Below are 18,194 nucleotides of genomic sequence, written 5' to 3'. Positions count from 1 at the left end.
AATCGTTAGAATTTAAACAAATCTCCATGTATGTTCCTGAAGTGCTTGTGAGAAGTGGCTCTCCTTGAGTACCAAATGCCTCGGAAGAAATGTCTGGAAATGCATATCTGGATTTGGAGCTTAGGAGAGAGCTCTGGGTGAAAGTGTGTAGAGTAGAGATTCTTTAGCGCATAGTTGTGATTAATGAGATTGCTCAGGATATAAAGAAGAGGAGAGAGCCTAGACTGGATCCTGGGGATCATTACTATTTAAAAAGTTGAATGGATGAAGAAAGTCCACACTCCGGTGTGGAAACTGAAAGAGATTGATCATAGAGGAAGGAGAAGAATGAGCAGAAAGTGGCATCACACAAAACATGGAAGAAGATATTCAAGGAGAGTTGTTAGGTCAAATAAAGTTGAAGGCAAATGGGTATATCTGGACTGTGCAGATCACTGGAGAATTGAGTCTATGAGCAAGTGGCTATGGAGGATGGATTACTGGACTTTTATCTACAACCCAAATGTTAATGCATTTATGATTCACAATGGGAAAGAACAGATAGATGCTATGAAGTAAAAGGATTTCTAGGTGAAACATGGCATCTTCAACATATAATCCATAGAGTGCTAAAGCATGTAAAGACTAAGATTTTGGCATTTAGCTCGTTGATAACTTTGGCAAGTAGAAGCCAGATTTAATAGTACGAAAGTGAGCAAAAGATAAAGGGGAATTTGATATTGAAAATAAAGAGGGTTACTGTTGAAGGGATAAAGTCAAAGGAAGGTGTGTGCATATATTCCAAATTATGCGGAAGCCAATCTGTTTGCCAGGAAAAGAGAAGGAAAGGTTGCATCAGTAGCTCTTCCCACTGCCTTTTTGAGGAATGTGGAGCAGCAACTTTTCTTTACTCCTGCCTGTGTAAGGATGGGCCTCCCAAGGTATTATTCTGAGGCCACACAGACCCCTCTCCATAATGAATAGACTCTTATCTCTTAGTATTATTAAGTCATTTCAGCACCACAGCTGTCTGCTTGACCATATAATTTCTTCAGAGAGGTTTGCATAAAAGAAGCCCTGGGTAGGAAAAGTTGTGCGTTGCATTGGATTCAGCCAGATGATTAGAGTTTGAGTGTTTGCCTAACACTTGCCCTAGGAACTTCACCCTGAGAGTGCCCTTCCTCACTGGGATATATAGTCCACCTGTGCTGCCTGCCTCACAGGGACCCGAGAAAATAGAATGGCACCATAAGTGAGACAACGTACCGTAAGGGGTGGTAGCATAAAATCTTACATAAAATCACAAGGTGATATTATTATATTGTTCCTGTAGGAAAACCACACATTGTTTTATCATTTTGATTTTGATGTTCATTACCTTTTTTTTCCAGAGACTTAATTGTTATCAAGCCAAAACCTAACTTTTTGGCTAGACCTGGATGTCACATTTAACAGTATTCAGTAAACTTTTGAGAAGATAGAAATAATTATGGTTTTAGCTGGGCATTGTGGCTCATGCCTATAATCCCAGCACTTTGGGTGGCTGAGGTGGGAGGATCACTTGAGGTCAGGCGTATAAAACTAGTCTGTGCAACAGAGCAAGACCCCCATTTCTACAAAATTTTAAAAGTAGTCAGGTGTGGTGGCTCACGCCTGTGGTCCTAGCTACTCAGGAGGCTGAGGTGGGAGGACCTCTTGAGCCCAGGAGTTTGAGGCTGCAGTGAGCTATGGTTGTACTACTGCACTCAAGCCTGGGCGATAATGAGACCCAATCTCAAAAAAGATTTATGATTTAAAATAGTGGAGGAAGAAAAAGTAAAATAATGGGAAATGGGGCTTCTGCTTTACTTTATACTGCACTGAAGCTGAAGGAGACTTAGTGATGTTTCTAAGGGGTATGAGGCATTATTTTACCAAAAGGGGTAACTAGCTCTTTTCCATCTCCAAAAGTAAACTCTTTTAAGAAATGTATTTAAACGGTAGTATGAGTGGTTGGTTAAATGGAAGAAAAAATATTTAGTCTACTAAAAAAAGTTTCTGGTAAACTTATGAAATACCATGGTGTAGGAGGTTGTAAAGCCTTTAGTTGGGGGTGTCAGTGACCTGTGGTGGAATTTTAAAGTAACATAAGATTTATCATTTTGCTGTGATTGAGACAGATTCATAAGGGAGGAGATAAAGCAAATGCCCTTTGAACCTATTACTACTTTGAAATGCATTTCGTTGACCATATGCTCTGTACTCTGCCGTGTTTTAATTTCCGGTGAAAGATTAGCATGTTTGTGTTTTCAGTTTTATTAAATTAGTTTCTCTCTTTTTTCCTTTCAGAGAGCATTAGGTAATCAAAAGTCCACAGTAGTTGAATTCAGCAATAAAGATGCCTCTGAAATTAACAGTGAGCAAGATAAAGAAAATTCCTTAATCAAAAGTGAACCAAGAAGAATTAAAATATTTGATGGAGGGCAAGTACAAATTTTACTTCTTAAATGTACATTTAAACTTACTTTTTAAATGTACATTTGCTTTCATGTGAATGAAGACTTAGCGCCAATTTAATATCAATGTTGCAAGGTTTCTTAGCATATTAACAGAATCTCCATAGCAAAATATGTTAGCATTATGTTAAATAATTTTATTTTGATGGAGAAATGATGACTATTTGGGAAGTACTATACAACCTTGAAGGCAGCTGAAAACTAAATTATTAGAGTGAACCTTGGTTTTCACATTGATTTACAATAAGGAATGACCTAGAGAATCTGCTCTCAGATGAATTCATTGCCCATTTGATATCTTTGTGTATTTCGTTGTGAGCAAAAACATCATAAAAGCCAATTATAGTTATAGTAAAGCTCCAAAATATTTCAGTACTTAAAAATTATTGTGATTGAATCTAGCAATGAAGAAAAAATTTAACCAATGACTTAGAAACAGGAAAGTATTTTAAAATTACATACAGTAGTGGAGTGCAGTGGTGTGCGCCTGTAGTCCCAGCTGTTCAGGAGGCTGAGGCGGGAGGATCATGTGTGCCCGGGAGGTTGAGGTTTCAGTGAGCTACGATTGCACCACTGTGCTCCAGCCTGGGCATCGGAGCAAGACTGTCTCTAAAAACAAAACAAAGTATAATATTGCAAAAGTTTGTTTGATTGGAATTAGCTGTATTAAGTATTGATGTAAAAAGTTGGAATATTCTGTTACTTACACATGCATAAAATTGTTATTGGTTGAGTATAAAAGTTGTGCCTTGTTTTATTTTTGGTTTTAATCATCATTATTTTCTTAAAGACATAGTGTCCAATCTCCCTATTCATTTTTTTTTCTTTAAATTAGATATAAGTCAAATGAAGAGTATGTATATGTCCGAGGCAGGGGAAGAGGAAAATACATTTGTGAAGAATGTGGAATACGTTGTAAGAAACCTAGCATGTTAAAGAAACACATACGAACCCATACAGATGTCCGCCCCTACCACTGCACTTACTGTAACTTCTCCTTTAAGACTAAAGGTATGAGATGCACATTGCTTCAAGGTCCTTTTTGTGTGTATTTAGGTGCTAGAGCTAAAACCCAACTATGCGTTTTCTTTGACCAACGAAATAGTAGCTTAAATAGACTAATGTAAATTACATTTTGTCAATGTTGTAGTCTTATTGCTTTATATAATTTTAGAACCATTGGAAAATTTTTAATTGTACACTTTTAGAATAAATATATAATTAATATTTTTAAAAGAGCAACTGCCCTTTTTAAAAAACTTAACTCCTTAAATTGCAGTTGTACAACATGATTAATATACCTTTTCAAAAATATTTAATTTGGGGCTGAAGAAGAAAAAGAAATTTTCATGATCACAGGTAAATTCACTGGGTGTTAAAAGATTGAAGAAAGATTTAAAATAATAACTACAGAAACTTCTATAATAATTACACTTCTGTTTTATTGTCTAATTTTAGGCATACATAGCCATTTTTTTCATGATGCTTTTTTTTACACTAATACTGTTAAATTTTAGCTTCAAACATTTTCTATAGTTTCTGTTAATGTTTATAAAGAAGTCTCAGAACTAATCATTAAAATTATATTTAGGACCCTTTCTGGTTTTTTAAATATGTTTTTATTTATAAGCCTTACTCATAGTTAATTTTACCCTGTACAAGTTTCTTGATACATGTAATAGATATACTACTTTAAATGTTTGCTTCTTCCGTTAGGCTCCTTTTTCAGGAACAATTTGTTACTTGAGATTTTGATTTTTATGCCACTCTCTAAAAACCAAGGATCTTAACAAAGCAAGGTAATTGTGAAAACATGTCTGAGAAAACAGTATCTGTAAAAAAAAATTTTAATTGATTTTTAAAAATAGAAACAACTTTTGTCCTTGGAGTTAACATTTACTTTTTTCGTATGTTGGTTGTCTTTGCAGTTTTTGTTTTAAAGATTGATCAACTCCTTAGCAAAATTTATTACATTTTTTGGCTAGTATTTATGGGCATTTAAAGAGAGTTATAACTTGTAACAACTACATGCTTCAAATTAGTGCTCTTTTAGTGCCAATGGTGTCTGAAACAAGAATGATGGAAAAGCAAAATATTCTTCAGGTGGCTTTGAATATTTCAGAAAAGTTTCAAGCAATGAGAGAGGTTGGGAGGGATACTCAGGATGCAGTTCTTTAGCTGTGATGTAGAACCTCCCTCTGTAGTTGGAGGTTGAGTTTAAAGATGATTTTCCTTCCTGGTCCTGAGGGAGGACTCTGATAGGGTAAAGTACTTTGGTCTTTTAACTGAATTTATTGCTTTTTCACCTGTTTTGATCCTATGATTAAGAAACATCTATTAACTTCCTTTCAGACAAGAAGTATATTTAGAAAGCTAATAATACTAATAAAAGATTATCATGTACAAGAGGTTGTTATCAAATACAAGAAGAGCAACATACAATGGGGAATGGGTATTTCTCAATAGAAAGAAGAAAAGGAATCAGGGTATTTAAAAAATATTTATGAAATAAGGGCAAAAAAGGAAGGACAACCTAGATGTGGTAAACCAAATGAAACTACAGAGATTTCCTGGCAAGGAAAAATATGATGAGTCACAGAGTGTTAATCTTAGTGAAATAACTCAAAGATTTTAGATAAATGTTAACTAAATGGTGGACAGTTCATAACGACCCTTGAAGATTGAGCATTGCCTGTTAGCACTTTTCGTGTCTTACATATCTCTAATATGCTGCATATCTGAATTTGCATTAAATTTTTTGTTTTGTAAGATGTCATGTGGAATTATATGATAAATATGTATTTGAAGGAGGCTATCCTTGCTGAGGAGACTGGTGAAAAAATATTAGAAATTCAGGATTTCCTTATTCTTGGCATGACACTTCTCATTTTTTATGGTCAGCTTCCTTTTTGAAGACTACTTTTTATGAATCTATGTAAAACAGATTCCACAGCACCTTTTAAAGGTTGTTAAATAATAGTAGGCCTTTTTTTCAGTTAGGCCCCAGATTTTCACCTTCTCTGATTTACTTTATATCCTCCACTTATTATTGAACGTGTCTGGTTACTAACAGAAGGAAATAGTGATGTGATGGCATGCTGTATAAATACGGTATGCAAAGACAGCAAAACGCTATCAGACAAATAATCTGTAGAGCTAAAACTTGATGCTTCTGATGGTAATGCTTACAAATCCGTAATTCATTATTTGCCTTCTGAGTTTATTTTCTGAGTACATTTTCAAAGTAATTTTAATTGATTTGTTTTCACGATTCTGCTTTAAAGGTCAGTCAGCAGAAAATATATAGAGAGCTTGTATCTCTTCAAGATTTAGTCTCATTTATATCACAGAAAGCTAGACTGTGTGTAGCTATAGGAATCCAGAAACAAAACCTCTCATGCTTTCCAGAGGATTCAGATAAATGTTTATTAAATCTATCAGAAAAATTATTTATTAAATTAACACACAAGATTTATAAAATTGCTAGGAGATAATTTGCATTTCAAGCACACTTTAAATATTTTGTATATTGAAATGCAGATTTTTGTTTATTTTACATTATTTAGGAAGTTGATTCATAATAAGTAATAGCTAAAGTTAAGAGAAAATATGGTTACTAAAAACTTGTATTTCCAAATTTGTCTAGTTATAATTATACATTAGCTTCTTAAAAAGTAAATAACCTGCAATGGCTGTCTATCTAGGGAGCAAAAACATTTTGAAGAGGGCCAGGTGCGGTGGCTCACACCTGTAATTCTAACACTTTGGGAGGCCAAGGCAGGCAGATTGCCTGAGGTCAGGAGTTTGAGACCATCCTGGGCAACATGATGAAACCCCATCTTTACTAAAATACAAAAAATTAGCCTGGCACAGTGGCAGGTGCCTGTAATCCCAGCTGCCCAGGAGGCTGAGGCAGGAGAATTGCTTGAACCCGGGAGGTGGAGGTTGCAGTGAGCCAAGATCTTGCCACTATACTCCAGCCTGGGCGACAGAGCAAGTCTCCCATCTCAACAACAACAACAACAACAACAACAAAAAGGACTATTAGTGGACCTTATAATTTGGTTTGTAATATTGTTAGTATTAACACGCAAAACATTTTGACTTACAAGTGGAAATTTCAACCATAGTAAGATGTCTAAACCATTTTTATAATTTCTTAATGTGAAAACTTTAAAGCTCTCAAATAAAAGTAGAGATCTGTATAATGAACACCATTGTTCCCCTAATCTTTTAATAATTGCTAAGATTTTGCCATATATGCTTCGTATTTTTTTCAGTATATTTAACATAAATATCAGAGATAGCCAAGTGTTAATCTAGGTGTTATCTCCAGAATCACAGAAGTCAGGGTTTGATGGACCTTAGTCATCATGTGGTGTTGGCAGCCTCTTAAGCCTGACCTCCTTAAGTACCAAACTCTGGGTTCCTGCGCAGTTGGCTCAGACAAGAATGTACTATGTAGTGCAAAAATCAGCTTTACAGGGATGACCAGTTTCACAGGCTTAGTGCATTCATCAAGAAATTGAATAAATATGGCTATTTTCCATGTGCTTCAGCTACTGCAAGCCTGAAATTTGGACCAATGTTTCAGACATTTTGAGCTCTTCTAAAGACTTATTCTCAAATACTACTTTGCCCTTGCCCACTAAATTCAACACTTAGAGTTGTTTCTGTTTCTCAAAAAAGATGACTTGCCCTTGTTGGCAATGTTTTTGTGTGTGGCATTATCCACTGGAGATGCTTGTTATCCTGAGAAGAATCTGAGCTGTCCCTGCTGGGTTCAATGATCACTTGAGGCAGGTGTGGCTAGTGGTTCTCAGCTAGCATGGTCGTACTTAAAGAGGTCGATACAACAGCTGCCAGAGGAAAACACTCCTTTACTGGTACTATTTTGAGACTTATCCTCTATATGTGAAGTGAAATGAATACAGGAAATGCTTTTTCTTACTCCAGAAATACTGTTTATAAAATTACAATGACCCAAAATAGTTTTTCATAGATAGTCAAGCTTGAAACATTGAAAGGTGAATTCCAAGGTGCCAGAAATAAGAAACTCAAAGCTAACATGGTGAACAGATACTAACAAAAATAATTAGAAGGCCTTATGGGAATCGAGGCCAGATATATGCCTACAGGCATGCCTGTCCTGAGATAGCATCTGAGGTTCCTGAAATAAGCCTAGTCCTCCTGTCCAGTGACTTTGGGCCATGTGGGAAAAACCCCATCCACTTAAAAGTAAAACCCTGTATCTATACCATGCAAAAACAAATGAAAAAACTGGTCCAGAGTCCCTTGTCTGAAACCAATGAAACTGTTAAGGTTCCAGGCAGAAGCAATTGGAAAACTGCTTTATAGAGATGTTTCTGCAACCCAGAGTACTTAGGATTCCATGGAAAACAATCTTGCTGAGGATAAACCCAAAAGTAAAAAGCATGCAAAGAAACAAATGAGAAAACGCCAGCAGACATAACAAGTGGAGAATTCACACTCCAAGAACTACAGATCACAGTGTAGTCTGAAAGAGACTTTAAGTTTGTATAAAATGTCCCAGAAAGAAATAAGGACTGGAGAATAGAAAACATAAGGTAAAGGAAATGTTATCAAAGTAGAGGAGGCAGATTTTAAAAAGAAAATATAAACTGATAAATAACAAGGTGTTACAACATACAGATACCAAATTTTCTTTTGTTCACATTTTAGTCGTTGGAATTGTATGACCACAATCTGTACTTTGGCTTGAATAGGAATGAAATTTGCCAGTGTTTACAAATGCAATAGCAAAATCATACTATGTAAGCTTAGTAAACATTCTTTTCCCTTAAGGAAATCTGACAAAACACATGAAGTCCAAGGCACATAGCAAGAAATGTGTGGATTTAGGCGTCTCAGTAGGTTTAATAGATGAACAGGATACAGAAGAATCAGGTAAGGCTTTATACCATATTTTTCATAAATGCTATTTATAATGTACAATTTTTTTTTTTTGCTTCCATACCCTTTCCATTCCCACTGACACTGCCTAATTCCTGTTTTCATTACCTCTTATTTATATGCAGTGGACTCCTAATTAGTTTTTCCATGTCTAGATTGTCCTCCTTCCTATTCACCTATCCCCCATGATGTTCATCTTTCTGAAGCATGTGTCTGATCATACCTCTCCTCTGCTCAGAGTTTCTCATCGGTTCCCATTTGTCTAGAAAATAAAATGTGAACACTTGACCTTGATCAAAATCCTTTGTAATCTGCTACTTACCTACTCCTCTGTCCTTCTCATTTCTTTCTTTTACCTACCCTCATGCTTGAATTTCCTGCCTACTTGACATTGATCACTCTTCATCTTTACACTCCTCACTTAAAATCCCAGCCCTCACTACACACACAAACGTGGCTCCCAGTGCCCTGATCAAAATCTCACTTTCCTTCAAGATCCAGCCAAGTCCACTGCTGTCATGAAGCCTTTTCTGATTTTCCTTTTCCATACCTCTTTCAGGAAACAATTCTTCTCTTCTCTGGACTCCTCTAGTATTTTACAATTTCCTCCCTGAAAGCATTTAATCCTCCTCTACCTTGTTCTGAAATTATTCACGCTCTCACCTGAGCTCCCACCACAATGATTCAGCATGTCATGAGCAGAGCCAGTGAGTGCGTAACATGTGCTCACCCACAGCACTTAGCGCAGTGCCTTGCGCTGCGCGGCAGCTCCATATTTGTGGAATAAAACGTTTGTTTACTTCTCCAAAGTGTTTATTATTCCGAAAAAGTTAAATGGCTGTTTTTTCAAAAACATTGTTAACAAACTTAAGTATTTATCTCTGACGAATTTTGAGGAAGAATAAACCTGTTCATCTGTTCTAACTCATGAGAGAATCGAAGTATCTTTTTGTGAAACTTGTTTTTAACCCAAGGATTTATCGACAAAAGGAAAAAAAAATTGAAAAAGTATTCTGCTTTTTAAAATGCCCTGAATTAAACATTTACCTGCTTGCTATATTTTTCTTAACAAGTATTAGTTTGATCTAGAGAAAATTTCCAAAGAGAAAGTGATGAGGACATCATTGAATATATAGGTAAAAATTCAAAAGCATGTAATCCCTGTAACACACGAAATGAATCAGCCTGGATTTACTTCTAAATATACAAGAGAAATTACTCACATTTTCAGTGGTACAGAGCAATTCAGTTGTAAAAAGTTAGGAAAAATGTGTAAGAGTTTCAGCAAGTATACTTATTACCCACTGACTAGAAAAGGGACAAGATAAAGGTATCATTATAGTATATATCATGTATACCTTCTTCAAGAAGATGAATCTTATAAAAATTAATGTGTCTACAGAATTATCTAAATTGTTAAGGGGAGGTAGTACTTATATCTTAAATTTGCATATTTAAGAGAATTAGTTATAGTTTCTATTAATTATCATGGATTGTTTACATTTGCTGACTGATTGACCTACCTATGTATTTATTCATTGTTGTATTTTCATCTAATTCCGAAAGCATTTGAACCTGGTCTTAGATTATTGCTCAACGTTGATGTCCTAATTCCCTATTTAGATTAGAACTTCTGATAAAAAATGTAGTTTTACCTTTTTCCTTTCAGTTTACTTTTTTTTTAAACGACCGTATTTGTGGGTAATGTGCTCAAAGTTGTTTTTACAGTGTTTGTCAAATAATAGTGAAGCAGAACATAGAGGTGGAGTTTTGCCAAGTGCTGTGTCATGCTGTGCTAGAGACCTAACATTCTGCGTTGCTACACCAGCAGAATTTATTCCTCTCCTTTTGCTTTATTACAGGCTTGCAGCGTAGGTATAATTAGAGTAAACAGTTGTTGTTTTAAACAGATGATCTTGTTTTATTGTGCTTTTAAAACATATTTTGAGATTTTTTTAATACAAAAAAATACAAAGTATTTTATTGTGTGTACTCATGTATTCACAGCAGAGTTGATAATAAATATTTTCTCATATTTGTTTCAAGTTCTTTTCACAAATTCAGTATAGTTTTTAAAAACCAGTTATTGCTGCTGAGGGGCAGCTTCCCTTACTCCCCACTCCTCGCCACTCTCCTCTCCCTCTCAGAGGAACTCTCGCTGCACTGGGGGTTTTCCTTTCAGTTCATTTTACGTACATGTATATATCTATGAATAGTATGTGATTTTATGTTTGTATTTTAAATTTGCATAAACAGTACCACTTTGTATGTAGATACCTAGATGTTGTGCTTTATAATTTTACATTGTTCTCCAGAAGAGACTTTCCGTTTCCTTACCTCTTTAATTATACCTAATATTGTTAGAATTTAAATTTTTGGCCAATTTGATGGATTTGTTTGTTGTCTTTCTGGTTTATTGATTACTATACTAAGATTGGGTCTCATTATTCTTTAAAACAAACTTTTACTCCATTAAACTGATGATAGCTGGAGATGCGATTTTGCTTAGCAATTCTGGCCATGTCCCTGTTTGAGGGGGCAAGCCAGAAGCCTGCAGCATGATGCTGTGTCTGGAGGGTGCAGTTTCTAGCCTTCCACTAGCCCAGAGTGGTACCAGCTGTTCCTTTTCAGTCTTCTGTGCTGGCTCCTCCTCACCTCCCCAGCCTCTCACATAGGCCCCAGGGCTGTGGCCTTTGATTTCTTCTCTTCCTGTCTGTGCTCACTTTGTAGATAGTCTCGTCCGCTCACTTTGTAGATAGTCTCGTCCGGTCTCCTGACTTCAGATACCATCTCTGTGCTGATAATGCCCCAGTTCATTCCAGACGTGAGTATCCTTCTGACTTACCCCACCTGTCTCTGCTGGGGTGTCTAATCAGTATCTCAGGTCTGATGTGTCCCAGATCCCTGGTTTACCCCTTACCTCTAAGCACACTTCCCCTGTAGTCTTCTGCCATCCTTCCAGCTGCTTGGCCAAAAATCTTGAGGTCATCCTTGATGCCCATCTTTCTCACAGGTTGCCTCTAATCTACCAGTAAAACCTTTTGGCTCTATACTTCAAAATATCTTCAGAATCCATCCACTTTTAATCATCTCCACCACCCCACCCCAGCCACATCCTCTCTACTACATTGCTTCTGGATTAGCTCCTGATTGGTCTCTGTGGTTCTGCCCTGCTCCTTTACAGACTGTCTTCCACCGAGCAGCCAAAGTGGCCTTGTAACAATTGTGTCATTCCTTTGTTTAAAAGCCCCAGGGGTTTCCTGGCTCATTTGGAGCACTGGTCAGGCACCCACCAGGAGCTCTGTCTTCTTCCTTTCCGTCTCCCTGAGGCTCAACTCCCCCTCCTTCCTCCCTGGCGTGCTCAGCTGCAACCACACGGGTCTCCTGCCTCTTTGTTGAACACCCACAGCAGGACCCTGTCTCAGGGACTTTGCACTCCTTTCTTCTGTTAAAAATGCCCTCTAGGAGGATTCTGTTCCAAGATGGCCGAATAGGAACAGCTCCAGTCTGCAGTTCCCAGCGTGATCGACGCAGATGATGGATGATTTCTGCATTTCCAACTGAGGTACCTGGTTCATCTCATTGGGACTGGTTGGACAGTGGGTGCAGCCTACGGAGGGCGAGCCAAAGCAGAACTGAGCATCGCCTCACCCAGGAATCGCAAGGGGTTGGGGGATTTCCTTTTCCTAGCCAAGGGAAGCTGTGACAGATGGTACCTGGAAAGATGGGACACTCCCATCCAAATACTGCACTTTTCCAACGGTCTTAGCAAATGGCACACCAGAAGATTATATCCCGCATCTGGCTCAGCGGATTCCATGCCCACGGAGCCTTGCTCACTGCTAGCGCAGCAGTCTGAGATCCACCTGCGAGGCAGCAGCCTGGCAGGAGGAGGGGCGTCCGCCATTGCTAAGGCTTGAGTAGGTAGACAGAGAGGCAGGGGAAGCTCACACTGGGCAGAGCCCAACGCAGCTCAGCAAGGCAGGCTGCCTCTGTAGTTTCCACCTCTGGGGGCAGGACATAGCTGAGCAAAAGACAGCAGAAACTTCTGCAGACTTAAATGTCCCTGTCTGACAGCTCTGAAGAGAGCAGTGGTTCTCCAAACATGGTGTTTGAGCTCAGAGAATGGACAGACTGCCTCCTCAAGTGGGTACCTGATCTCTGTGTAGCCTAACTGGGAGACATCTCCCAGTAGGGGCCGACTGATACCTCATACAGGTGGGTGCCCCTCAGGGACGAAGCTTCCAGAGGAAGGATCAGGCACCAATATTTGCCTTTCTGCAATATTTGCTGTTCTGCAGCTTCCGCTGGTGATACCCAGGCAAACAGGGCCTGAAGTGGACCTCCAGCAAACTCCAACAGACGTGCAGCTGAGGGACCTGATTTTTAGACAGAAAACTAACAAACAAAGGATTAGCATCAACATCAACAAAAAGGACATCCACACCAAAACCCCATCTGTAGGTCACCAACATCAAAGACCAAAGGTAGATAAAACCACAAAGATGGGGAGAAACTAGACCAGAAAAGCTGAAAATTCTAAAAACCAGAGAGCATCTTCTCCTCCAAAGGACTGCAGCTCCTCACCAGCAACAGAACAAAGCTGGATGGAGAATGACTTTGATGAGCTGACAGAAGTAGGCTTCAGAAGGTCGGTAATAACAAACTTTTCTGAGCTAAAGGAAGATGTTTGAACCCATTGCAAGGAAGCTAAAATCCATGAAAAAAGATTAGACAAATGGTTAACTAAAATAAACAGTGTAGAGAAGACCTTAAATGACCTGATGAAGCTGAAAACCACAGGACGAGAACTACGTGATGCATGCACAAGCTTCAATAGCTGACTCGATCAAGTGGAAGAAAGGGTATCAGTGAATGAAGATCAAATTAATGAAATAAAGCTAGAAGACAAGGTTAGAGAAAAAAGTAAAAAGAAACAAACAAAGCCTCCAAGAAATATGTGACTATGTGAATAAAACAAATCTACGTTTGATTGGTGTACCTGAAAGTGACGGGGAGAATGGAACCAAGTTGGAAAATACCCTTAAGGATATTATCCAGGAGAACTTCCCCAACCTAGCAAGGCAGGCCAACATTCAAATTCAGGAAATACAGAGAACACCACAAAGAAACTCCTCGAGAAGAGCAACCGCAAGACACATAATTGTCAGATTCAGCAAGGTTGAAATGAAAGGAAAAATTTTTAGGGCAGCCAGAGAGAAAGGTGGGGTTACCCACAAAGGGAAGCCCATCAGACTAACAGCAGATCTCTTGGCAGAAACTCTACAAGCCAGAAGAGAGTGGGGGCCAATACTCAACATTCTTAAAGAAAAGAATTTTCAACCCAGAATTTCATATCCAGCCAAACTAAGACTCATAAGTGAAGGAGAAAAAAAATCCTTTATAGACAAGCAAATGCTGAGAGATTTTGTCACCACCAGACCTGCCTTACAAGAGTTCCTGAAGGAAGCACTAAACATGGAAATGAACAACTAATACCAGCTACTGCAAAAACTTGCCAAATTGTAAAGAGCATCAATGCTAGGAAGAAACTGCATCAACTAATGGGCAAAATAACTAGCTAACATCTTAATGACAGGATCAAATTGACACATAACAATATTAACCTTAAATGTAAATGGGCTAAATGCCTCAATTAAAAGACACAGACAAGCAAATTGGATAAAGAGTCAAGACCCATCAGTGTGCTGTATTCAGGAGACCCATCTCACATGCAGAGATACACATAGAGTCAAAATAAAGGGATGGAGGAAGATCTACCAAGCAAATGGAAAGCCAAAAAAAAAGCAGGGGTTGCAATCCTAGTCTCTGATAAAACAGACTTTAAACCAACAAAGATCAGAAGAGACAAGGCCATTACATGATGGTAAAGGGATCAATTCAACAAGAAGAGCTAACTATCCTAAATGCACCCAATATAGGAGCACCCAGATTCATAAAGCAAGTCCTTAGAGACCTACAAAGAAACTTAAGACTCCCACACAATAATAATGGGAGATGTTAATACCCTACTGTCAATATTAGATCAAAGAGACAGAAAATTAACAAGGATATCCAAGACTTGAACTCAGCTCTGCACCAAGCAGACCTAATAGACATCCACAGAACTCTCCACCCCAAATCAACAGAATATACATTCTTCCCAGCACCACATCACCCTTATTCTAAAACTGACCACATAGTTGGAAGTAAAGCACTCCTCAGCAAATGTAAAAGAACAGAAATCACAACAAACTATCTCTCAGACCACAGTGCAATCAAATTAGAACTCAGGATTAAAAAACTCACTCAAAACTGAACAACTACATGGAAACTGAACAACTACATGTGCTCCTGAATGACTACTGGGTACATAATGAAATGAAGGCAGAAATAAAGATGTTCTTTGAAACCAGTGAGGACAAAGACACAACATACCACAATCTCTGGGACACACTGAAAGCAGTGTGTAGAGGGAAATTGATAGCACTAAATTCCCACAAGAGAAAGCGGGAAAGATCTAAAATTGACACCCTAACATCAAAATTAGAAGAACTAGAGAAGCAAGAGCAAACAAATTCAAAAGCTAGCAGAAGGCAGGAAATAACTAAGATCAGAGCAGAACTGAAGGAGATAGAGACACAAAAAAACCCTTGAAAAAAATCTATGAATCCAGGAGCTGGTGTTTTGAAAAGATCAGCAAAATTGATAGACTGCTAGCAAGACTAATAAGAAAAGAGAGAAGAATCAAATGGATGCAATAAAAAATTATAAAGAGGGTATCACCACTGATCCCACAGAATACAAACTATCATCAGAGAATACTATAAACACCTCTATGCAAATAAACTAGAGAATCTAGAAGAAATGGATAAATTCCTGGACACATACACCCTCCCAAGACTAAAGCAGGAAGAAGTTGAATCTCTGAATAGACCAATAACAGTCTCTGAAATTGAGGCAATAATTAATAGGCTACCAACCAAAAAAAGTTCAGGACTAGACGGATTTATAGCCGAATTCTACCAGAGGTATAAAGAGGAGCTGGTACACTCCTTCTGAAACTATTCCAATCAATGGGAAAAGAAGGAATCCTCCCTAACTCATTTTATGAGGCCGGTATCATCCTGATATCAAAGCCTGCCAGAGACATAACAAAAAAAGAGAATTTTAGACCAATATCCCTGATGAACATCAAAGTGAAATTCCTCAATAAAATACTGGCAAACCAAATCCAGCAGCACATCAAAAAGCTTATCCACTACGATCAAGTTGGCTTCATCCCTGGGATGCAAGGCTGGTTCAACATACACAAGTCAATAAACAATCCATCACATAAACAAACCCAATGACAAAAACCACATGATTATCTCAATACATGGAGAAAAGGCTTTCAGCAAAATTTAACAGCCCTTCATGCTAAAAATTCTCAATAAACTAGGTATTGATGGAATGTATCTCAAAATAATAAGAGCTATTTATGACAAACCCACAGCCAATATCATACTGATTGGAAAAGCTGAAAGCAGTCCCTTTGAAAACTGGCACAAGATAGGGATGCCCTCTGTCACCACTCCTATTCAACATAGTGTTGGAAGTTCTGGCCAGGGCAATCAGGCAAGAGAAAGAAATAAAGGGTATTCAGTTAGGAAAAGAAGAAGTCAAATTGTCCCTGTTTGCAGATGACATGATTGTATATTTAGAAAACCCCATCATGGCAGGCCAAAGTCTCCTTAAGCTGATCAGCAATTTCAGCAAAGTCTCAGGATACAAAATCAATGTGCAAAAATTACAAGCATTCCTATACACCAATAACAGACAAACAGAGAGCCAAATCATGAGTGAACTCCCATTCACAATTGCTAAAAAGAGATTAAAATACCTAGGAATCCAACTTACAAGGGATGCAAAGGACCTCTTCAAAAAGAACTACAAACCACTGCTCAACAAAATAAAAGAGGACACAAACAAATGGAAGAACATTCCATGTTCATGGATGGGAAGAATCAATATCGTGAAAATGGCCATACTGCCCAAGGTAATTTATAGATTCAATGCCCTCCCCATCAGGCTACCAGTGACTTACTTCACAGAGTTGGAAAAAAAGAGCCCACATTGCCAAGACAGTCCTAAGCAAAAGAATAAAGCTGGAGGCATCATGCTACCTGACTTCAAACTACAAGGCTACAGTAACCAAACAGCATGGTACTGGTACCAAAACAGATATATAGACCAGTGGAACAGAACGGAGGCCTCAGAAATAACACCACACATCTACAACCATCTGATCTTTGACAAATCTGACCAAAACAAGAAAGGGGGAAACAATCCCCTATTTAATAAACAGTGCTGGGAAAACTGGCTAGCCATATGTAGAAAGCTGAAACTGGATCCCTTCCTTACACCTTATACAAAAATTAATTTAAGATAGATTAAAGACTTAAATGTTAGACCTAAAACCATAAAAACCCTAGAAGAAAACCTAGGCAGTACCATTCAGGACCTAGGCATGGGCAAGGATTTCATGACTAAAACACTGAAAGCAATGGCAACGGAAGCCAAAATAGACAAATAGGATCTAATTAAACTAAAGAGCTTCTGCACAGCAAAAGAAACTACCATCAGAGTGAACAGGCAACCTACAGAATGGGAGAAAATTTTTGCAATCTACTCATCTGACAAAGGGCTAATAATATCCAGAATCTACAGAGAACTTAACCAAATATACAAGAAAAAAACACCCCATCCAAAAGTGGGCAAAGGATATGAACAGACACCTCTCAAAAGAAGACATTATGCAGCCAACAGACACATGAAAAAATGCTCATCATCACTGGTCATCAGAGAGATGCAAATCAAAACCACAGTGAGATACCATCTCACACCAGTTACAATGGCGATCATTAAAAAGTTGGAAACAACAGATGCTGGAGAGAATGTGGAGAAACCGGAACGCTTTTCCACGGTTGGTGGGAGTGTAAACTGGTTCAACCATTGTGGAAGACAGTGTGACAATTCCTCAAGGATCTAGAACTAGAAATACCATTTGACCCAGCAATCCCATTACTGGGTATATACCGAAAGGATTATAAATCATGCTACTATAAAGACATATGCACACGTATGTTTATTGCAGCACTATTCACAATAGCGGAACCTTGGAACCAACCCCAAATGTCCTTCTATGATAGACTGGATTAAGAAAATATGGCACATATATACCATGGAATACTATGCAGCGATAAAAAAGGATGAGTTCGTGTCCTTTGCAGGGACTTGGATGCAGCTAGAAATCATCATTCTGAGCAAACTGTCACAAGGACAGAAAACCAAACACCACATGTTCTCACTCATAGGTGGGAATTGAACAATGAGAACACTTGGACACAGGAAGGGGAACATCACACCCCGGGGCCTGTCATGGGGTAGGGGACCTGGGGGAGGGATAGCATTAGGAGAAATACCTAATGTAAATGATGAGTTAATGGGTGCAGCAAGCCAACATGGCACGTGTATACCTATGTAACAAACCTGCAGGTCGTGCACTTGTACCCTAGAACTTAAAGTATAAAAAAAAAAAAAACCAGAAAAGAATGCCCTCTACCAGATACTGTGAGACTTACGCCACCCTGCCTTCAGCTCTCTAGCAGATGTCCCTTGATTAGTGGGGCCTTCCTGAATATAAATATATGTAAATATAAATATATAGAGAAACAAAAGGCACCTCACCCTCTTACTGCTAGCATCACTTATGCCCTTTATTCTGTTTTCTTTTTCCTCATAGCA

At 38.2% G+C, this 18,194-nt stretch overlaps 1 protein-coding gene across 7 annotated transcripts in view; it reads left to right on the top strand.

Moving 5' to 3' along the window:
- The window catches only part of HIVEP1 (HIVEP zinc finger 1), a 155,948-nt gene that overhangs the window by 118,237 nt on the left and 19,517 nt on the right, over nt 1-18,194 (top strand). For 5 of the 7 annotated variants that reach the window (XM_005554028.4, XM_045390526.2, XM_045390527.2 and 2 more), the window contains 3 exons: nt 2,308-2,441; nt 3,310-3,485; nt 8,301-8,402. In XM_005554028.4, coding sequence (XP_005554085.3) covers nt 2,308-2,441; nt 3,310-3,485; nt 8,301-8,402 — 412 coding nt within the window. The remainder of the gene's footprint in view (nt 1-2,307; nt 2,442-3,309; nt 3,486-8,300; nt 8,403-18,194) is intronic. The other 2 variants (XR_012434244.1, XM_045390528.2) reach the window with 2 other exon arrangements.

The sequence above is a fragment of the Macaca fascicularis genome, chromosome 4, assembly GCF_037993035.2.
Source record: "Macaca fascicularis isolate 582-1 chromosome 4, T2T-MFA8v1.1".
Classification (NCBI taxonomy): Eukaryota; Metazoa; Chordata; class Mammalia; order Primates; family Cercopithecidae; genus Macaca; species Macaca fascicularis.
This window is presented reverse-complemented; position numbering and strand designations above follow the sequence as displayed.